The 23,014-nt window shown below is 39.0% G+C and overlaps 2 protein-coding genes across 3 annotated transcripts in view; one reads left to right on the top strand and one right to left on the bottom strand.

Annotated features, from left to right (window-relative positions):
- The window catches only part of GLMN (glomulin, FKBP associated protein), a 40,780-nt gene extending 36,086 nt beyond the window's left edge, over nucleotides 1–4,694 (top strand). For both annotated transcript variants that reach the window (XM_063298255.1, XM_063298254.1), the window contains 3 exons: nucleotides 710–833; nucleotides 3,177–3,259; nucleotides 3,383–4,694. In XM_063298255.1, the coding sequence (XP_063154325.1) occupies nucleotides 710–833; nucleotides 3,177–3,259; nucleotides 3,383–3,472 (297 nt within the window). In that variant the 3' untranslated portion in view covers nucleotides 3,473–4,694. The remainder of the gene's footprint in view (nucleotides 1–709; nucleotides 834–3,176; nucleotides 3,260–3,382) is intronic.
- Nucleotides 4,695–4,698: 4 nt separating this feature from the next.
- C3H1orf146 (chromosome 3 C1orf146 homolog) lies at nucleotides 4,699–19,422 on the bottom strand. The gene is made up of 5 exons (XM_063298256.1): nucleotides 19,303–19,422; nucleotides 17,216–17,309; nucleotides 8,568–8,736; nucleotides 7,639–7,717; nucleotides 4,699–4,830 (listed from the first exon to the last, which is right to left on the bottom strand). Exons 1-5 carry the CDS (start codon nucleotides 19,369–19,371, stop codon nucleotides 4,717–4,719), a joined length of 525 nt encoding a protein of 174 aa, XP_063154326.1. The 5' UTR covers nucleotides 19,372–19,422; the 3' UTR covers nucleotides 4,699–4,716.
- Nucleotides 19,423–23,014: the final 3,592 nt, after the last annotated feature.

Here is a 23,014-nt window from a genome sequence, read left to right as displayed (position 1 = left end):
CAGTTTATATATGTCAGACTTCCTGTATTACAGGATTTCAGGGTTTTGTGGGGGTCTTTATGCACTCAGACATGGTTTAATGTCATTCAGACCATTTTCTAAATTGGGGATCAATCACCTATAGCCCTAAAGCAGTATTTTCAGTTGACTTGTCTGTCACTAAGGCATCAATAAAATAAAAATACAATACAGTAAATTAAAATTAACCCCCATTTCTTGCTACCTGGCCCCAAAGAAAGCTGGTCCAAATACTTGGGGCAACTGCCATTACAGGCTGCACATCTTAAAATTTGCAAGCAAAGCATAATCTGTTAACCAGCCAGTTCAAGTGATCTGACAAAAGCTCAACGTCTCTGTTTTTGTCATCTGACGTGGAATATCTGTGTTATTATATTAATCTAGTAATGGTTGTAGTGCAACCTGTGATTAGTGGAGTTGCACTCAACGAGTCACACTTTTCCAGGTTTGATCTGGAGGGCACATCAAATACTCCAGATGAAGTTCAGTTATGAGTGAAAATAAATGCTATATTAAGACACTGGAAAAGCCACATGTATTTAACTGATTAAAATGTAGCTTAGCAATGCAGGTTATGTCTTAAATCCTTTTCTCTTTAAAACCAGCAGATCATATCACTGATGAAAATGTTTATTAAGATTTACAAATTATAGTGCTGCTGATCATATTTAATATTTCTTTTTTTCCTGAGACTTGTGTATGGACAGAACTTTACAAGATAGAGAGGAATTTCTTGAAGCCCTTACACACTGGACTTAACATGTCAAGAGCACACTATGAAGCAGAAATAAAAAGGAAGAAAGAAAACAAAAGAGGTTAGTTAACTTCATTATTTCATGTGTGTCTTAGTTTTCACAGACACAAAGGATGGCTGCAATTTAGACTAAGATGTTTGGACTATGTAGAATTCAAGAAACAAATGCAGAAATAGATCAATTTAAGAAGAGTGTATGAAACTGCTCCGCACCATTTGCCCATTTGTTAATAAGAGCTGGCCAAAACCTCAAATGGATCTTGACCTAAGAATGGAATGTAGGATTGAACCAGAGACCTTTTGACTCTAAGCAAAGGAAGTGATAAGACATTAAATGTGACCTTTCAGTATAATAGAGCAGGAATCTGTGACTTCTTAAAAAATAGTTGTTCAGAATAATTTTGTATACTTTTGTGAGTTGGCTATTTTAGCTAATAATACTGGATTTGCATGCTGATTTTTATAAAGAAATTAGAAATCTAGTGTTAAATTCCATTAACACAAAATGGTCCATTATGGAATATAAGATTTGCAACACATTTTCTGGAAGGGAGAGAGGTATTCTGGGTCTTGTGTAATTATAGATTGATGAGACTTTTCAAATCTGGATGTCCTCCAGATGTTTAGATTTCAACTTACAGAATTCTCAGCTTGGCTTTGTTGGGGAATTCTAGGAGTCAAAGTCCATGCATATGGATAGCATTATGGGGAAAGTTGCTTTTAGATGACATGGACCACAAAAGTAAGCATGGGTGATATGACCTCCCTCTTCCATCACCCCCCGCACACTTTTTGTTTTTGGTGCCTTCAAGTCAGTGTTGACTTCTGGCAACTGCAGTTTTCTTGGCAAGATTTTGGTTTGCCATTGCCTGCTTCCTAGGGCTGAGAGAGAGGGACTGGCCCAAGGTCACCCAGCTGGCTTTGTTCCTAGGGCAGGACTAGAACTCATGGTGTCCTGGTTTCTAGCCTGATGCCGACCACTACATCAGATGGGCTCTTCCTCCCCATACAATCATGCATAAAACCTTCAGAAGAAAACTAATATAGTTCTGTCAAGAAAACTCAGTGCTGATACATTTTTCTACCAACCTAAAAGGTGATTCTATACCTGTACATTACTGGATGGTCACACCAAAATCATACTGAATACATACTCTGCAATCAAAGATGGAGAAGTTCTATTAAGTCAGCACAAAAAACCATAGGTGCTTTTTGTGGCTCCAATCATGATTTTTGTTTTTTGCAAAATTGTAACTTAAAGGAAACATCATCATCAGACTAACAAGATATGACTTTAGCAATATTCCCTATGATTATGCAGAGATGATAAAGAATAGATTTAATGGATTCGATCTGAGAAATAGAGTGCCTGAAAAATTCTGCATTGAAATTTGTGGCATTGTTAAAAATGAAGGAAATAAAACTATCCCAAAATGCAGAAAGCAAAATAAGGTGACATGTCTTTCTGCTGACATACTGAAAATAGCTGAAGAAAAACAGAAAGCAAAAGGCTTTATTCCTAGCAAAATGTTGTGCAATGTTGTGCAAAGAGTTGCAGGTAAATAACCAACTGAACAAAAATAAAAATAGCATGCACATAAAATCATTTATTTATATCTGCCTTTATTCTGTACAATTCAAGGTGATGTACATAATGTTCCCTCCTCCTTTCTCCACAACCACCACCCTGTGAGACAGGCTGAGCTGAGAGAGAATAAGTGGCCCCCGAAGGGAGGACTAGAATTTACAGCCTCCTGGTTTCTATTTCAGTACCTTAACCACTGCACCAAACGAGCTCTATGTTAATAGTTGTCCTCTAAGAAATGCTGAGTAAGACTGACTGCAGGGGATACTGAAGATATAAACTTAAGAGTCCCATACTGTGAGCCGACCAAGGGTGAAACTTACTGTTTTACCTTTATGCTATGCTTTCACATTTAGTGGTTAAAATAAGTCAGAACTACAAACCACTTCTGAAATCTTGCCAAAAAACCTGCAGGGGCTTGTCCAGGCAGTACCTGGAGTCAACACTGACTCAAAGGTGCTATTCTCCATCTCTGTCTCTCTATCTTTATTATTACATTTTTATCCTGCCTGTTCTCTCTCTCTCTCTCTCTCAAACATATCTAATACTCCTGCCTCCTATTTTTCCCCACAACAACAAACCTGTGAGGTGGATTGGGCTGAGAGAGAGTGACTGGTCCAAAGTCACTCAGCTGGTTTTCTTGCCTAAAGGAGGGAGGCTTAGAACTCATAGTCTCCTGGTTTCTAGGCCAGAACCTTAACCACTACATACATCAATCAATCAACACATACATACACACACCCCAAAATAGTGAGTTTCAAGCAGAAGTGAGGTTACAGGGAGTCGTACATTACTAACCTTCATTTTTTTCCACCGCAGAGCCTCAGATTCCCAAAAGGACTTGTGCTCTAACAGTAGCTGGGGCAAAGTTGTCAGGAATTACAACTAACATGGAGCTTCAGGTGAGTGATTTGGTTTTAGGGAAGCTATTAAAATGTGTGTATGTGGGGGTTCCTTTTTACTTAAGGATTTGATATATGCTTATTTCCAAGATACTTCTACATTTATAATGTTATCTGTTTCAGGCTCTTCACTCTGCACTTTTCACGTTTGATTTAATGGAGAGTGTTCTGGCAAGGGTAGAAGAACTCATTGAAAACAAAGGCTGCAACTGAAGGAATGAAATTTTAAAAAACCTTTATTTCAGTATTCCACTTTTACTTGTCAAGTCAGATTGACTGAAGTATAACATGCCAAATTTTAAATATTTTCAAAGTAATCGTTATTATACAGACTTCAAGAAGTTTTAGAATATATCTTTTCCTGTAAACCTTCAGATGTTAGCCCCAATGGCTGGACTATATTGTGCTCTTGCTATGTTTTGGATGTTAGAACCACAGGTATCCATGACCATGAAGTTTCACCCTAACATTTTATGTAATGTTACCTATTTATAAAGGCATACTATGAAATAAAGTATCAATATAAAAGCAAGCAAAAATTGCAACAGGTATTACTTGGTACAATCAGTTTTATTAACAAGATTTATGACTAAAAGGATTGTTAAAATTTGAGGAAGGGAGCAAGACCATTTTGCTGCTTGAATCCCATGAAAACCTGCGGCAGAGAATTAGTGGGATCCTCCAGGGCAGTTTGAGAAGCAGAATGGAAGGGGGAAAAGATAACTGGCAAAGATTGTTTGCTTTCTCTCAACCCTTCCCCTTCTAGCAGCAAGCTTCTCTTGGATTGTAATTTGTTCTATGAGTAGTAGGGTTTCTTCCATTAACAGAACAGCTGGTCTGGATTTCATCCCATCAAATTAAGTCTCATACTAGTGAATTGATTGGCAAAAGCTGCTTATAATTTAATTCCTAACCTTGTCACAGGCTGATAGACAGATGTGTTAGAACTATGGTTCTTCTTACCCAAATTTCAAACTGTATAAGTCCCCACAATACTTCAGGTAATTCAAAGGGAAGAAAAAAATAACAAGGAAAGAACATTGCTAAAATACTGAATAAGAATTTTTCAAAAAACAAAAATAGAAGTGAGTAAACAACTATTGTGATGTAAAACTATAAAGTTAGAATCATGTCTATTAGCTGCTCTTCTGTACTTTTGAATAATGACCATTCTCCCCCAATATTACTTAAACGATACTGGGAACTTTATATACAAGCTTTTGTTTATACCTGTCTTCTTTTGACTATTGAAAGGAAAATATATAACAGTAATATTCCTCTCTTTACACAGGAAATTAAACATCTAATTACAGAGAATTTTTATTCTGAACATATCTGTTAAAAATGTATTTTCAAACAGGTGTTCTGATTTCTTTGTGGATATGTTTTTTAAAGCACAACAATGAGCGAATAAACATGGTCAAATTTTTGAATATACCCTTGGATGGTGTTTAACTTCAGTGCAGTTGGCTGTGATGAAGCATTTTCCAAACAGGGCTTTGTTCTACAATCTGTGCCTTTGCCATTAGCATTCTATAGCGAATGTTGTCCAGATAGGGTTTTGAAGAAGTCTTCCCAATAAGAGAGAAATACAATAGATTATAGTAATCATTTATGTATTACACCATAACAGTAGAGAATGATTGGAGCATTTTACCATCCAATGTTGAAGCAAAAGTTCTATAAATAACATTTTCAAGTGGTTGAACTTCCAGACTTAATTCTGATTTTATATTGATGTGATATAAACAGAAATAATTAAACACTATCTGCTCTTAAAAACATATGCTAAAATATCCTTGTAACACAATGGTTAGAGGCAGACTCAGAAGTAAGATCCATTGAAGTAATTTGGGGCTCACTGTCAAGAAGATGGATTTTGAATTGGGCTGCTGGATTGTAATCCAAAATGGCAGGGTGGCATTCTGGGGATTGGAATGGCAGACTGAAGATGCCTCTGCAAAAGCAGAGCCGACAACCACGGTGAAGAATGAAGAGCCGGTGAGTAGATCGGCTCTTCAGAACCTCTCCAGACAAGGAGAGAGAGGCGGATCACCTACATGCTCTGGACAGCTGCTACTCACGAGGAGACTGTAGGACAGCGGCCTCCTGCGGGTTTGAATGCTGGGAGACAACAGGAATATCCATCTTGGCACCTTTCAAAGGACACTAAGTTCTCTAACCTCACTTACTAATCACTTTTGGAACTTGTTCATTATCTACTTCTAAGCTATCAGAGATCTTTGGAATGACCAGTTTGAAAATGCCAAATGCATCTGCCTTCAATCCTGAACAAAATAAAATTTTAATCATAAGCTTAAGAATTTAAAGAACCTGAAATAAACAGCAAAAAGCTAAATAAGATTTTGAGCTTAGAAAGTTATAAAGGACTAAGGGTCCAGATAAATTCGGAATATTGAAACTTACAGTAGTGTTTTGGAATTTTAAAGAACAAACAGTTTCTCGTGGGAAATAGATCCTGTTCTTGTTTTTGTAAGACAACAAAGATAAGTAATTTCATGATTTTAAAAACTGGATGCTGGGAGGATGTAAAGATGTTAGAGGAAAAATACAGGCATACAAAATGATGTGAAACAACAATGAAAATACTGGAGGAGACTTTTGAAGAATGGAGTCAGGAAATAGCTACAATATCAACAATGTTAGTAATGATGTCTGCTTCTATGGATGTCTGCTTCTATGTCCAAAAGATGTTGAAGAAATGACATGTAGAACAAATTTTATCTGAAAAGATAGAGATGGTATTGAAAGTGGATTTACAACTGACAGGCCAAGAAAATGACTTAGAAAAGGATGTTTCACTGGATTTACAAAAGAAACTGGCTAATGTTTTAAAATTTAAAAAGGAAATACAAATGACAAACCAAGAGAGTGACCTGGACAATTTTTTCCTATTGGATTTTCAAAAGAGGCTTGTTAAAGCCTTAAAGAACTCTGTGTGATGGAACAAAGAAGAAATGAAGAGAAATCAAATCCTATGACAATATATGAAAGCACGAAAGATTAAGACTGTTAGAAGTAAAAGGAAGGAATATAAAGTTGGTCTATTTGATCAAGATTAAAATAAGGTATGCTGTTACTTCTGGCAACTCTTTATGGAATTTTTGCTGACACCAGGACTAAAAAGATGACGTTTTATCATCTGTTTGTAGATAAGGGATGGGATATAGCATGAAGAGATAATTGCGTGTAACCTTAGAGGAGGTGAAGAGTCATTAAATTTGTTTATACTTGTTATGATGAAGGTTGGAAGTCACTTCTTTATATGTTTCTTTTCTCCATTATTGTCTTGCTTTTATTTTTCTTCTTCTTTTCCTTTTTCCTTGCACTTTTTACTCCTCTCTTTTTTAAGTTTAGTTTGGGTTAGATTTTACTATTATAATCTCTCTCTCTCTCTCTCTCTCTCTCTCTCTCTCACACACACACACACACACACACACACACAATGGCAAGGTGGCAGCTAAATTGTTGTTGACCTACAAATCTTGTGCTGCATCTATCTTAACCTCATCAGATGTTTTGAAGTGGAGCTCAGGGCTTTAAAACTCAGGGCTTATTTAGGGGCTTTGAGTGGATGTAACTTACTGGAAATTTAGCACAGACTGTCCTCAGATTGGCTTCATTTTGTGCCAAAGTTAGGTAGGTAAAAATCTGGATCTTTTTATGCCTTGCCCCTTCTAAAAAAAAATAATAATCTTGAGCAGTTTTGCCTTCAACTGTTTCAGTTCAGCAGTCTGAATGAGGAACATGTTTCCTGCCCAAAAGACTTTTGCTGCCAGTGGCTCAGCTTAACCCCCTCCAATCAACAAATTTTTCCGTTAAGTTCCACTCTTCTTTTGTTCTTTAAATTCTGTATTCTTATTCAAAGTAAGTTTGGTTCAACAAAACTCCAATATTATATTGAATGTATTAGATAAATATTAAGTCCATAACAATAGGGCTGTGCACACTTCATAAATGTTAGAAAAAGTATGTTGGACCACTCTACTATTCTTTCAAGTGCTTTTTTTCAGATTTCTGCTTGAGCCTGAAAAAAAATTGTGGCTGCCTTAAAGAGTCAACAACACTTTGACTCTTATTAAAGCAGCTGCATTTTCCTCAGTTTTGTGTATGCACAGCTGAACCAAATAATACTTGGGCAAGTACCTAATATTATTTATCTTCATTTTTAGGAAATTTTGGATTAGATACATTTCTAATTACTACTATAAGGAATAACAAAAGCAGTCTTGAAACCAAAAACCCTACCGTGGCAGTATCATGCAGTTATGTCCACAGTACCGCACAATCTATTTGAGTGCAAATATTTATGTATTAATGTAGACATAGAATTTTTAAAATATAAATTCTGCCCTTACCTTTGCTATGGTCAACATTAGTTTAATAGCTTCAGCAGTATTGTGGACTGGAAGTATTCGTAAATTACTGCCTAAAAAACTTAAGCACAGAATTTTCATAAATATCCATTTGTACTTAAATTTTTTAGTACAGATGAAAAATAGCATACAATTACATTTCAACCCCCAAATTTAAATACGTTGATCCATTCAAATTTGCAACATCATCAGGATATGTTCTACTCTTGTAATATTCATAGCATGCTCCCCTTCTTATCATTAGGTCACAAACCCAATTCCATCTGGAAGGGATTTAATTGGAATCTGTTCCTTCTCTTCCAGGCCCTAACAGCCTCCAGGCATTGGACCAGCCCTTCCATGGCATACCTTGTTTGGGATAATTAGGTATCATCAGCATATTGATACCAAAGCTGATGCCAACAGATTACTCTCTCCAGCAGTTTCATGTCAATGTTAAAAAGGAGTGGAGAGAGGAAAGATCCTTGAGGCACTTCCTAGGCAGATCTCTCCCACCATCACCAACTAGCACCACCACTTTAGGAAGAAGGGAAATCACTACAGAACAGTGCCCCCCCCCCCAGTCCCTTAGAGGCCACCCAGAAGGATCAAAAACTGCTAGGAGACCAAGGAGAACCAGAAGGGTTGCATTCCACCAATCCTGGTCTCTCCAAAGGACATCCACAAGCACAACCAATGCATTTTCTATGTGGTAACCTGGCCTCAACCATGACTCTCAAAGGTCCAAATGACTGGGAGTCTGTATCTTGTAAGTTGCAATATAACAAGGTAAAGTGCTTTTATTCTTGGCTAGCTTTCACTGAATGAACACAAGTAAATTGTCTTAAATAGTATGAGTTGGCAAATGCTATAGAAATATCCATTTTCCATTAGTAATAAAGCAAATTAAAAATGATTGATTGATTTCATACCTCTGCTGAACTCTGAACATCACTTCCCATTCTTTTTGTCCATGAAGGGCAGCTGATAAAAGTAAAAACCCATTTCTGTGAATGGTCATGAACTTCTTTATTCTTTCAAAAGTGACTTTGCTATTTGTAAATAACAAGTCTTGAGCATCAGCAAGCAAAAATGCAACACCTGAGCAAGAAGAATATTTTTGATTAAACTATACTTAATTGTTGATTTAAAAAAGTACATATATGATTTGTGTATGGCTGGGTATATACAGCTGTTGAAACTGAAACATTTATATAAAGCTGCATCCTAAATCCACATATTGAAGATTAATGGAAATTCCAAGAAAATAGATCTAGAACTAAATGGATCACTTCAACCAGACATATGTCAGCATACCATCAGAAGATGAGACTCCTGGGTCGGAAGATGGTCAAAATGCTACTGGGGAGGAACAGAGGATAAGTTCAACTAGCCCCAGATGTGATGACGCAGCTAGCGCAAAGCCGAAAGGACAGCCAGCGGCCAATGGTGCTGGTGGCAAACGGCGAATCTGATGTTCTAAGGATAACACACTATTGGAACCTGGAATGTAAGATCTATGAGCCAGGGCAAATTCCATGTGATTATTGGTGAGATGTCAACATTAAAGATAGATTTTTGGGCGTCAGAGAACTGAAATGGGCTGGAATGGGCCACTTCACATCAGATGATTACCAGATCTTCTACTGTGGACAAGAGGACCACAGAAGAAATGGAGTAGCCTTCATAATTAATAGTAAAGTGGCTAAAGCAGTGCTTGGATACAATCCAAAAAACGATAGAATGATCTCAATTCAAATTCAGGGCAAGCCATCTAACATCACAGTGATCCAAATATACGCCCCAACCACAGAGGCTGAAGAAGCTGAAGTAGAGCAGTTCTATGAGGATCTGCAGCACCTACTGGACAACACGCCTAAAAGAGATGTTATTTTCATCACAGGAGACTGGAATGCTAAGGTGGGCAGTCAAATGACACCTGGAATTACAGGTAAGCATGGCCTGGGAGAACAAAATGAAGCAGGACATAGGCTGATAGAATTTTGCCAAGACAACTCACTCTGCATAACAAACACTCTCTTCCAACAACCTAAGAGACGGCTTTATACATGGACTTCACCAGATGGACAACACCGAAATCAGATTGACTACATCCTTTGCAGCCAAAGGTGGCGGTCATCTATACAGTCGGTAAAAACAAGACCTGGAGCTGACTGTAGTTCTGATCACGAACTTCTTGCACAATTTAGGATCAGACTAAAGAGATTAGGGAAGACCCACAGATCAGCTAGATATGAGCTCACTAATATTCCTACGGCATATGCAGTGGAGGTGAAGAATCGATTTAAGGGACTGGACTTAGTAGATAGGGTCCCGGAAGAACTCTGGACAGAAGTTCGCAACATTGTTCAGGAGGCGGCAACAAAATACATCGCAAAGAAAGAGAAAACCAAGAAGGCAAAGTGGCTGTCTGCTGAGACACTAGAAGTAGCCCAAGAAAGAAGGAAAGCAAAAGGCAACAGTGATAGGGGGAGATATGCCCAATTAAATGCAAAATTCCAGAGGTTAGCCAGAAGAGATAAGGAATTATTTTTAAACAAGCAATGTGCGGAAGTGGAAGAAGACAATAGAATAGTAAGGACAAGAGACCTCTTCCAGAAAATTAGAAACATTGGAGGTAAATTCCAGGCAAAAATGGGTATGATCAAAAACAAAGATGGCAAGGACCTAACAGAAGAAGAAGAGATCAAGAAAAGGTGGCAAGAATATACGGAAGATCTGTATAGGAAGGATAACAATATCGGGGATAGCTTTGACGGTGTGGTCAGTGAGCTAGAGCCAGACATCCTGAAGAGTGAGGTTGAATGGGCCTTAAGAAGCATTGCTAATAACAAGGCAGCAGGAGACGACGGCATCCCAGCTGAACTGTTCAAAATCTTACGAGATGATGCTGTCAAGGTAATGCATGCTATATGTCAGCAAATTTGGAAAACACAGGAATGGCCATCAGATTGGAAAAAATCAACTTACATCCCCATACCAAAAAAGGGAAACACTAAAGAATGTTCAAACTATCGAACAGTGGCACTCATTTCACATGCCAGTAAGGTAATGCTCAAGGTCCTGCAAGGTAGACTTCAGCAATTCATGGAGCGAGAATTGCCAGATGTACAAGCTGGGTTTAGAAAAGACAGAGGAACTAGGGACCAAATTGCCAATATCCGCTGGATAATGGAAAAAGCCAGGGAGTTTCAGAAAAACATCTATTTCTGTTTTATTGACTATTCTAAAGCCTTTGACTGTGTGGACCATAACAAATTGTGGCAAGTTCTTAGCGGTATGGGGATACCAAGTCATCTTGTCTGCCTCCTGAAGAATCTGTATAAGGACCAAGTAGCAACAGTAAGAACAGACCACGGAACAACGGACTGGTTTAAGATTGGGAAAGGAGTACGGCAGGGCTGTATACTCTCACCCTACCTATTCAACTTGTACGCAGAACACATCATGCGACATGCTGTGCTTGAGGAATCCAAGGCTGGAGTTAAAATCGCTGGAAGAAACATTAACAATCTCAGATATGCAGATGATACCACTTTGATGGCTGAAAGCGAAGAGGAACTGAGGAGCCTTATGATGAAGGTGAAAGAAGAAAGTGCAAAAGCTGGCTTGCAACTAAACCTCAAAAAAACCAAGATTATGGCAACCAGCTTGATTGATAACTGGCAAATAGAGGGAGAAAATGTAGAAGCAGTGAAAGACTTTGTATTTCTAGGTGCGAAGATTACTGCAGATGCTGACTGCAGTCAGGAAATCAGAAGACGCTTAATCCTTGGGAGAAGAGCAATGACAAATCTCGATAAAATAGTTAAGAGCAGAGACATCACACTGACAACAAAGGTCCGCATTGTTAACGCAATGGTGTTCCCCGTAGTAACATATGGCTGCGAGAGCTGGACCATAAGGAAGGCTGAGAGAAGGAAGATAGATGCTTTTGAACTGTGGTGTTGGAGGAAAATTCTGAGAGTGCCTTGGACTGCCAGAAGATCAAACCAGTCCATCCTCCAGGAAATAAAGCCAGACTGCTCACTTGAGGGAATGATATTCAAGGCAAAACTGAAATACTTTGGCCACACAATGAGAAGACAGGACACCCTGGAGAAGATGCTGATGCTAGGAAGAGTGGAGGGCAAAAGGAAGAGGGGCCGACCAAGGGCAAGGTGGATGGATGACATTCTAGAGGTGACGGACTCATCCCTGGGAGAGCTGGGGGTGTTGACGACCGACAGGAAGCTCTGGCGTGGGCTGGTCCATGAAGTCACGAAGAGTCGGAAGCGACTGAATGAATAAACAACAAACAACAAGAGGACCACAGAAGAAATGGAGTAAAGTGGCTAAAGCAGTGCTTGGATGCAATCCAAAAAACCCAAAACAATAGAATGATCTCAATTCAAATTCAGGGTAAGCCATTTAACATCACAGTGATCAAAATATACACCCCAACCACAGATGCTGAAGATGAAGTAGATCAGTTCTATGAGGATCTGCAGCACCCACTGGACAATACGCTAAAAAGAGATGTTATTTTCATTACAGGAGACTGGAATGCTAAGGTGGACAGTCAAATGACACCTGGAATTACAGGTAAGCATGGCCTGGGAGAACAAAACGAAGCAGGACATAGGCTGATAGAATTTTGCCAAGACAACTTACTCTGATAAAACCCCTTATCGGAGCATCTACCATCATTTCCTTCTCCGAGGAATGGACTCTGTGTTGCCAGATGGGAGGGGGTGTGAAGTTGGAGTGTGAAGTGGTTTATTATGGCTATGGCGGACATCAAGGACACGGGGTTGAGATATGCCAGGAGTACCATCTGGATGGGAAGGGGGGTGACATGGTTTCATGGGAAAGGTGACTAACTAAGGGAATGTAGTTTTTAAAGTTAGGTTTGAGCAGGAACTCTATTCGCAGCTTGCCTTCTGTACCGTTCATTACGCTTCATTAAAACAGTTAAAGGAATCCCGGCCTCCTGATCAGGTGCTGAAAACCTGGAGCTGACTGTAGTCCAGATCATAAACTTCTTATTGGATAATTTAGGATTGGACTAAAGAGATTAGGGAAGACCCACAGATCAGCTAGATATGAGCTCACTAATATTCCTAAGGAATATGCAGTGAAGGTGAAGAATAGATTTAAGGGACTAGATTTAGTAGATAGGGTCCTGGAAGAACTATGGACAGAAGTTCACAACATTGTTCAGGAGGCAGCAACAAAATACATCCCAAAGAAAAAGAAGAAAAGGCAAAATGGCTGTCTGCTGAGACACTAGAAGTAGCCCAAGAAAGAAGGAAAGCAAAAGGCAACAGTGATAGGGGGAGATATGCCCAATTAAATGCAAAAATCCAGAGGTTAGCCAGAAGAGATAAGGAATTATTTTTAAACAAGCAGTGCGCGGAAGTGGAAGAAGACAATAGAATAGGAAAGACAAGACACCTCTTCCAGAAAATTAGAAACATTGGAGGTAAATTCCAGGCAAAAATGGGTATGATCAAAAACAAAGATGGCAAGGACCTAACAGAAGAAGAAGAGATCAAGAAAAGGTGGCAAGAATATACGGAAGACCTATATAGGAAGGATAACAATATCGGGGATAGCTTTGACGGTGTGGTCAGTGAGCTAGAGCCAGACATCCTGAAGAGTGAGGTTGATTGGGCCTTAAGAAGAATCGCTAATAACAAGGCAGCAGGAGATGACAGTATCCCAACTGAACTGTTTAAAATCTTGCAAGATGATGCTGTCAAGGTGATGCAAGCCATATGCCAGCAGATTTGGAAAACACAAGAATGGCCATCAGATTGGAAAAAATCAACTTATATCCCCATACCAAAAAAGGGAAACACTAAAGAATGTTCAAACTATCGAACAGTGGCACTCATTTCACATGCTAGTAAGGTAATGCTCAAGATCCTGCAAGGTAGACTCCAGCAATTCATGGAGCGAGAATTGCCAGATGTACAAGCTGGGTTTAGAAAAGGCAGAGAAACTAGGGACCAAATTGCCAATATCTGCTGGATAATGGAGAAAGCCAGGGAGTTTCAGAAAAATGACTATTTCTGTTTTATTGACTATTCTAAAGCCTTTGACTGTGTGGACCATAACAAACTATGGCAAGTTCTTGGTGATATGGGGATACCAAGTCATCCTCTCTGCCTCCTGAGGAATCTGTATAAGGACCAAGTAGCAACGATAAGAACAGACCATGGAACAACAGACTGGTTTAACATTGGGAAAGGAGTATAGCAGGGTTGTATACTCTCACCTAACTTGTACGCAGAACACATCATGCAACGTGCTGGGCTTGATGAATCCAAGGCTGGGGTTAAAATTGCTGGAAGAAACATTAACAATCTCAGATATGCAGATGATACCACTTCGATGGCTGAAAGTGAGGAGGAACTGAGGAGCCTTATGATGGTGAAAGAAGAAAGTGTAAAAGCTGGGTTGCAGTTAAACCTCAAAAAAACCAAGATTATGGCAACCAGCTTGATTGATAACTGGGAAATAGAGAAACTGTAGAGGCAGTGAAAGACTTTGTATTTCTAGGCGCAAAGATTACTGGAGATGCTGACTGCAGTCAGGAAATCAGAAGATGCTTAATCCTTGGGAGAAGAGCAATGACAAATCTCGATAAAATAGTTAAGAGCAGAGACATCACACTGACAACAAAGGTCTGCATAGTCCAAGCAATGGTGTTCCCCATAGTAACGTATGGCTGCGAAAGCTGGACAGTTACCGGTGCTGTAAAATCAGCCCATGTGACACCACTGTTAGTGAACTGCATTGGGTACCAGTTTACTTCCGTGTCCAATTCAAGGTGTTGGTTATTACCTTTAAAGCCCTACATGGCATGGGACCAGGGTACCTGAGGGACTGTCTCATCCCCATAACATCGACCCGCCCCACCCGGTCAGGCAGGGAGGGCATGCTATGGACCCCATCAGCAAAGGAATTTCATCTAGTGGGGTCCAGGAGGTGAGCCTTCTCTGCAGTGGCGCCTGCCCTTTGGAATATCTTGTCCCCGGAGTTGAGACAGGTCTCCTTGCTCTCGGACTTCCGGAAGAAACTGAAGACCTGGTTCTGCCGCCTTGCTTGGGAGGGGGAAAGCGACAGCTCCATCTGGGGATGGCTGGTGCCATAGCACCCCTTAGTGATTGTGCTCCATCTCCACTTGGATTTTGTATTCATTTTCTATTTATATTTTAATGGTAAATTATGTGGATATGTTTTTAGTGTCATTTTATTGTAAACCCTCCAGAGTCCCCCATTGGGGGAGATGGGTGGTGATATAAATTTAATAAATAAATAAATAAATAAAATAAGGAAGGCTGAGTGAAGGAAGATAGATACTTTTGAACTGTGGTGTTGGAGGAAAATTCTGAGAGTGCCTTGGACTGCAAGAAGATCAGACAGTCCATACTCCAGGAAATAAAGCCAGACTGCTCACTTGAGGTAATGATATTAAAGGCAAAACTGCAGTACTTTGGCCACATAATGAGAAGACAGGATACCCTGGAGAAGATGCTGATCTTAGGGAGAGTGGAAGGCAAAAGGAAGAGGGGCCAACCAAGGGCAAGATGGATGGATGGATGATATTCTAGAGGTGATGGACTCAACCTTAGCGGAGCTGGGGTGGTGACGACTGACAGGAAGCTCTGGCGTGTGATGATCCATGAAGTCATGAAGAGTTGGAAGCGACTAGACAAACAACAAAAGATCTAGAACAGAGATGAAAACATGGCAGTGGGGATCATGGATAATATTTTCTACAATGATATTATCTTGCAAGTTTTATGCAGCAGGCTTAATGCTACTGCTAAGGAAATTGGCAGAGCACAAAGACCCAGAAGAACTGCTTTTCTTATTCAGAATCGCTCATCACCCTCATATTATTCAATAATTATTTCAATCTTTCATCATAATCAAATCATACTTTTCAAAACATTCCCTTTCCCCATGTATGCATTAATAGATTTATGGGTAACCATGTATTCAAAATAAACCGTCTTCTTTCTAAGCAGAAATTCTTACTCATTCTTGGGTCTCTAAATGTCCATATCACTTTTCTGTACTCTGAACTCATTCCCACTGTTTCATTCATGTCACCTAACAGTAGTTTTTTTTCCACTGAATCATATTGCAGTGTTTCCCAAAATACATTCCTGGTTTATCTATTTTCACCATTCACTGGAACATAACATGTTGATCCATGAACCTATGAATTGTTACTTTCATATGCATCCACAATAACCTAGATGACAACAATTCCTACTTTCTGACATACTGTATACTGTATTTTAGCCCTTTCATTTATACAGGTAGTCCTCGCTTAATGATGGTAATAGGGACCAAGAATTTCCATCACTAAGTGATGTGGTCATAAAGTGTGACATCATGTGACCGCATCCCTTAGCGATGGCAATCCTGGGAGTCCCTGTTGCTGTTGTTAAATGGGTTGTTAAGCGAAGATCTCCTTGCAAATTCCTGCCAGCTTCCAACAAGCAAAATCAATGGGGAAGCTGGCAGGAAGTTGCAAATCCTAGGTGGACTTGGCAGGAAGTTGCAAGCAGCCTGGCAGGCAGGTAACTGGGTGCTGCAGCACAGCATGAATGTGGCTGGGCAGGGGATGGCTGCTGCCAGGTGCAGGAGGGCATGCAGGTTGCTGCTGTGGTGCTGCATGAGTGTGGCCAGGTGGGTGTGCGCTACGGAGTGTGGGCGGGAGGTGCTGTGAGTGTATGAGTGCTACAGGGTATAATATCCCTGGGATACCGTACTCCATAGCTAAGTTCCTCAGGAGAAGTGGTGCTGGAGCGGGAGTGACTTATAGGAGTGACTTTCAACCTTCCCTGGTAGCTTCCCATTGACTTCGCTTGTGGGAAGCTGGCAGGCAAGGTCACAAATGATCACGTGACTGCAGGATGGTCGTTAAGTGCAAGCCAGCTGCCAAACTCCCATATCACAATCACATGACTGCAGGGGTGCTAGGACGGTTGGAACTTCAAGGAGGGGTTGTAAGTACTTGTTCAGCACCAACATAACTTAAATCAGTCGGTGAACAAGTGGTTGTTAACTGAGGACTACCAATTACACCTACACTTTCACTTACATGCATTAATCAACTTCACTTTCATGAGATCAGTCTTTCATTCTGACTTATTATATCCTTTCCATTTCATTTACAGTAGTTTCAAAATCCACAACGTACCTATTTTTCTTTCATTTTTTTCATTAGTTCATGCTCTTTAACCATTTGCTCCATTTAAAGAGAGCTAGTTTGGTGTAGTGGTGAAGGTGCTGGCCTAGAAACCAGGAGACCAAGAGTTCTAGGCCTCCTTTAGGCATGAAAAACTGGCTGGGTGACTTTGGGCCATTCATTCTCTCTCAGCCCAACCCACTGCAAAGGGTTGTTGCTGTGGGGAAAATAGGAGGCACGTATGTTTGCCACTTATATATAAAAGAGATGGGATAAAATAGCAGCAGCAGCAGCAGCAGCCTTGTAAGCTTGATACCATGCTGCTAGATTCAACATTTTTTTAAAAAAAAGTTTATAGTACTATACCAGAAAGTGGGAAAATAATAGATCCATCTTCCACTGAATCTGAATAACGAACCCGGTGTTGCTGATTTTGTAAGGTTGTTGAAATTTCATGACCCTAGATATGCAACAAAATGCTATATTAAAATATATTTATTATTCTGTCCCTTAAATAGAATGATCATTAAAACATTCAAAATAGTTCAATATTCATAAATACTAATTTGAAAAACCCTGCAATCTTTGTTATGCTGGATCAACCCAAGGCCCATTTAGCTAAGTCCTCTCTTTGCAAAAGCTGAAAAATAAATGCTTATGGAAGCTCCAATCATGGAATAAGACTAATTATTACTGTCTTTCCTTTGTCCTCCAATCTTGTAGGGAGATAGACTACTCTTGCATATTAAAGTGCAATTTGTCTTTGTTAGCTGACTGCTGTTACTGGATCTATCTGGTATTTTTTCTAACTTTTTAAAAAGTAAGCAAAGTTACTGTCTCAAATCCCAGTTTGTGGAAGTAAATTGTACAAGTGAATAATGTGCCACATTCAGCATTTCATTTTGTCAGTCAAATTAGCTGGTTTATGTGAAAATAATTTTTCCAGATTTTTTAGTTTTTAAAAAATTATCTTTTCATCTTCAGCCCATTAAAATAAAATGCTGTGAGGCTGTAGTGTTTTATTTAAAAAGATGGCCCATTATTCTTCATCACAATTTCATTTTGAGCTTTTTAAAGAATCCAATGCCATTAAAAACATGTAAGCAAACGTAGTTAGATATGTAATTATTCTGTTATATACACATGGTCATCCTGAGATAGGCTAGCTAAATTTTCCCATTTTTTCCCTATTCATCAATTCAGAACGCTATTTTAAAAAAAAAAAGCTTTGACAGTAGGGTGCCCTTGAAGAACCGATCCTGCCAGCAACAAAAGGAAAAAATCCTTCAACAGTATTAAAAAAAACAAGGAGTAAAAATAGAGATAAACTTTATAGATTTATCAATCTCCTTGAAAGCAAGGAGAATCCAGATAAAATCTTCTATACCATTTTCTGCACTGCCTCTTTCTCATTAGACTATTCAATATAGGGTGTGATTGCTATTGGCCAACTAAAGGAAGAGCTGCAAGAGAAAAGAAAGGAAGGGCAACACATAGGTGAGCATCATCTCTACTCACAAAATTAATAAAAACAGATTAATAAGTTTTGTCCGGAAGCAAAGATAAATGAGTAAAAATCCTACAGTTACAGAAATGATGACTAGAAACATAGCAGGAATTTATCACAACTCAATTTATTTCAGTAACTTAGGAAGAAACACTGATTGTTGCAGGAATGGGGGGGGATGTCAAAAAATCAAGAGAGGTGGGGCTTCAATCACAGTCTCATCCCATCATCTTGACTTTTTTTACACACACATGCCCAGACGCTCCTGGAATGTGGCAACTCAGGGCTATAAGCCAGTCCAACTTCTGCAAAGGGTGTCCCCCTGATGCATAGACTTCAAAGTTGTAGAATTTCCCAGGCAGCCTGGCCATTGATGAGGATTCTGAGAGAGAGAATCTTGAAGTCCCCAGGTTGGGGAAAGGCTGGTCTAGTGCATCCTGCAAACACATTCCACTATTTTAAAAGCTCAAATAGCTGTGGCTGCTTCCCCTCTCTCAAACCAGAAGCAATGTTGAGATTCTTCAATAGTTATTTGTTCTTTCCGGTAACAGAACTCATTTCAATTACATCTAATACTGGGATAGGCAATCTGAGAATACTTGGGTCGGAGGTTCCATATAGGCTCAAAAGCATTCCACCTGATACAAAGATGGGTGTCTGCAGCCCATGGCTTTGCTTAGACATGAGGCCACCTCCCCAGAAAATATGTATACACACACGCACATGCGCACACACAGTATATACATACATATACATATAAAATTAGATTGGTGAGAATATGGTATGTGAAGGCTAGAGAAGGATAAGGAAGGGTAACATCACCAGTTTGCTTTCTAGTAAATTAGTGTTTGGTGCCTGGCCATGCTGTCTGCGTGTAGCAATCTTGTGAACTTGCAACTTTTCCAACTGGCAGCCATTTTGTGAGAGCATTAATGGCATACATTACCTGAAGAGATGAACTCAGAATTATTGTAGTAATCCATCGTATTTTTTCTTGACCACAACTTGCAGCCATCTAGGCAATTGTTAATACTTTTGGAATGCAACTCCACTTACAGAAAGTTACCTACTGTTGGAGAAAATAGTAGAAATAGTAGAAATATTTATATGATGTAAAGAGCACTTATGTTTATTTTTAGTTACCAAAATAATTATAGAAGCTGAGCAACACAAGCAAGGAAATCCTCACTGCCTTTGGCTGCAACTTTAAATGTTTTTATCTAGGAGCAAGTTCCTCTGGATGTTGACAAGCACGGTATTATTTAAACAGAGAAATGCAATGCCTCTTGGCTAAGTGAGATACATCTGCATATACTGAATTATATTACAATAACATCTTGCAGATTAACTAATAATACCACATGACTATGTTGCTCTGGCAATTAGGATGTTAAGGGGGAGGGTAAAATGAATCCAAGACACGGGTTATACTATGTCCTGGATGCCAGTAATTTCTATCCCTAAAGCTCACTGGATGATGTGGGAATACTTCTGAGTGAAACGTACCTCACAGAGATGTGAGGGTTAAATGGATTCATACATAGAAGCTCAATGAGGAAAAAAAACCCTCTTACGTAACAGCAGCAGTAATGACAGGCAGAAATTCACCAGGTTCATTCTGTCTGGCATGTAGCAAAGAAAGTGCCACTGAGCAGAGAAATAAACATCATTGCACCACCCACTCCCACTCTCAGTTCAATTTACTTAGAAAAATAAGTCTTTTAGGCAGCACTGGCTAACACAAATAAAAGGCCAGGCATGATTTAATTTTATTTTTATTCCACCTTTATTATTTTTATAAATAACTCAAGGTGGCGAACATACCTAATACTTCCTCCTCCTCCTATTTTCCCCACATCAACAACCCTGTGAGGTGAGTTGGGCTGAGAGACTGTATTTAAAATACATTCAAAATTGATGAAAACAGAACCCAGGTACAATGCTGTGTAAGCTAGGTTTTGCCTTTGATGAGGACAATGGCCTAAATCTTCTAATCCATTAGTTCCTATTCCTGCTTGAGGCAATTCATGTTTAAAAATGGAGGTCAGGCCACGATCGGGGTCCCTCCCATTTGGGTAAGTGAAGTCCAGAAGGGCCTGGAGATGGACAGCTTTGGGGTCTCTTCTTGGTGAAGAAGGCCAGCATGCCTGCCAATGCCATGGACTGAGGTGTCCCTACTGGTGTTCTTGTTAGACTTTGAACTCGGAACAGAAATGGATTTCATGTAATAATGTATGCCAGTGAAACAAGAGAAACAACTTGAATAAGTAGACCATGTAAAACAATGCTTCTACAGTATTTGCAACTTGCTAAGCCTGGAGTTAATTTTTTTTTTTTAAGTGACTTGTTACTGGAATTAAAATGAGCGGTTTACCAAAGACACTAAGCCAGGGGTTTTCACACCGTGGTCTGCAAGATCTTAGGATTATATGAGAACTTGATGGGATTCTATGAGAGACTAAGCCTCCCCCCCAACTCAAAAAGAGTCAATTTTTTGCCCCCCAATCAAGAGTTCTGGATTTTCTTTAACTAACATGTTTTACGGCCTGAAAAAAGTTTGGAAGCCTCTGTGCTAAACTGAATACGTTTTGCTTGGCTTTATCTTAACATACTGTGTGTGCCCCACCACAGTAGTTTATAAACCATGGTTTTGGTGGTAGAAAGTATGAAAAAGCAATTATGATCTAAACAGTGATTAAGCAAACCATGCCTTTGCTCATTGTATGAACCAAGCTAGTGAGCAGTTATATCTACATCTCACACACAGATACACAGAGGCTCCAGAGGCTCAGAGACAGCAAAAAGGTACCAAATTATGATTTTTATACATGACAAAAGGGGGAAATTATTTAGTAATGGCTGGAGAATAGTTGTATTGGTTAGGGTTAATTATGTCTAAATATAACTAAGTCAAATCAGATTTGACCTGGGCTAATCCATTGTTTTTAGAATGTGGCTTCCAGCATGCCTTTCAGTGACTAAATGCAGCCCCTTAATTCAGTAACCGTTGTACACTTCTACAAGAAAGCACTTCCACTTGTGGAAAATTGGGCACAAGGGCAATAATAAACCACTTCAGTCCCTCAGTACTTCAGAAAGAACTGGAGGATTGGGGAACTTTGGAATATGGTAACAAAGACTGCAGAATGCGAACATGTGCAATGGTAGCAATGGCCTTGGCTGCAAAGAAGTACTTTCTGGTAACACTAAAACACTATTGTTAGGGGTATGAAAATTGAGCTACAAACTCTGGATGATCAGTAGACAACAGCAAAAAGATACAGAAAACTCTTTGGCTTTTTTTTAGACGTGATATTGGAAACTGGATGCAAGCTCTATTAACTTTCACCAGGAAATATCTATCTACTGTCTAATGTGAATTTGGTAAAACTTTTCCATATAAGACGTGATCGAGAAGTTACATTTGTATTATCTTAATGTACCTTTCCTCATTTGTGAGTCTGTAGGGATCTTCTAGAAATATTATTTTTAGAAGAAATAGAACTTTCCATGTTGTAAAAAAACCAAACAAAAAACCCTACCCAATTTTGTCATTTAGGTAATCACATTTGATATTTCTGTATATTAGTAAAGCTTTGCTCCCCTAATTTTTATTCCAAAAATAAAGGATTTGCTAAATGTTTTCCATTTTGTGGCCACCTGCACCAGCTATGTAGAAATCTGGAATAATTTTTGTAAGATTCAGGCTTAGGAGCATTACTTTCTTCTCTACTCTCAAAGATTCAGCTTGGCTCCATTCCTTTTCTACTTCTTTTGGTAATTATTACAAGTCGTTTTTAAAAAATCATTGTGTAGCCTACATGAAAAACTAAGCTTAGAACCAATAATTGTAATACAAATGGTGTGTGCATCTTGCTACTTGCTACGTTTGACTGTATTTCAAATTATACAGTAGCTGTAAAAAAAATTAAAATATTATGGATTATCAAATATCCTTGTTCAAAACAGCTCTATAATGAGCAAGCTGAAATCTTTCTGGAAATAAAGATCAACTCTTCCACAACGGGGAAATTATAATTTTGTTTTACTGACTGTAAATGAACTATATAATTTTTAGCAATATTTATTCAAGTGGAGTGTTTGACACCTGTAAGTTTCTAAACCTTTTTCCTGTGTATGTGTACATGTGTGTTAATATCTGTATCAATATGGAATTATTATTGCTATTTGTTTAGTAAAACTGGCTTTACATGTCTTACATCTCTTGCAAAAATTTTAGTGCAGGTTTTTCACATAGCAATACTCAATGTTTATAAAGCACTCTGTATTCAAAATGCTTCACACATTTTATCTCATTATCAATACAAGAATATGAGTATGTTGTAGTACCTTTAATTAGCTGCCACTACAGACAACAAGAATAAGCTTTTTAGGGATTTAGTCCAACCATATCAGTTGTGTAAGAAGTATTAACTTGTCCAGGAGCACCTAAATCAGATTTCTACAATATTCAACCTGACATGAAATTTGTGGAAATGTAGTCCAAACTATCCAGATAGCACCAGGCTGGGGAAAGCAAACCTAAAGAGTTCACAAAAATAATCCTGTTTTACTGCTCAATGCACTAATTCCTATGCTACAATTGTTTGTACTGGATTAAAATGTGGAAAAAGACATATTCAATCATCTCAGCCTCC

Source organism: Candoia aspera, chromosome 3, assembly GCF_035149785.1.
Source record: "Candoia aspera isolate rCanAsp1 chromosome 3, rCanAsp1.hap2, whole genome shotgun sequence".
NCBI lineage: Eukaryota > Metazoa > Chordata > Lepidosauria > Squamata > Boidae > Candoia > Candoia aspera.
The sequence above is the reverse complement of the archived record's forward strand: the minus strand, read 5'-3'. Positions and strand labels throughout refer to the sequence as shown.

Excerpts from the sequence above, each read along its gene's own strand:
- C3H1orf146 (XM_063298256.1), bottom strand. The coding sequence starts at position 19,371 with ATGGCTGCAAGTTGTGGTCAAGAAAAAATACGATGGATTACTACAATA. Across the intron at positions 17,310-19,302 it reads TTCTGAGTTCATCTCTTCAG|GGTCATGAAATTTCAACAAC; the intron begins GTAATGTATGCC and ends TTGCATATCTAG. Across the intron at positions 4,831-7,638 it reads TAATGTTGACCATAGCAAAG|ACTTCTTCAAAACCCTATCT; the intron begins GTAAGGGCAGAA and ends CTTATTGGGAAG.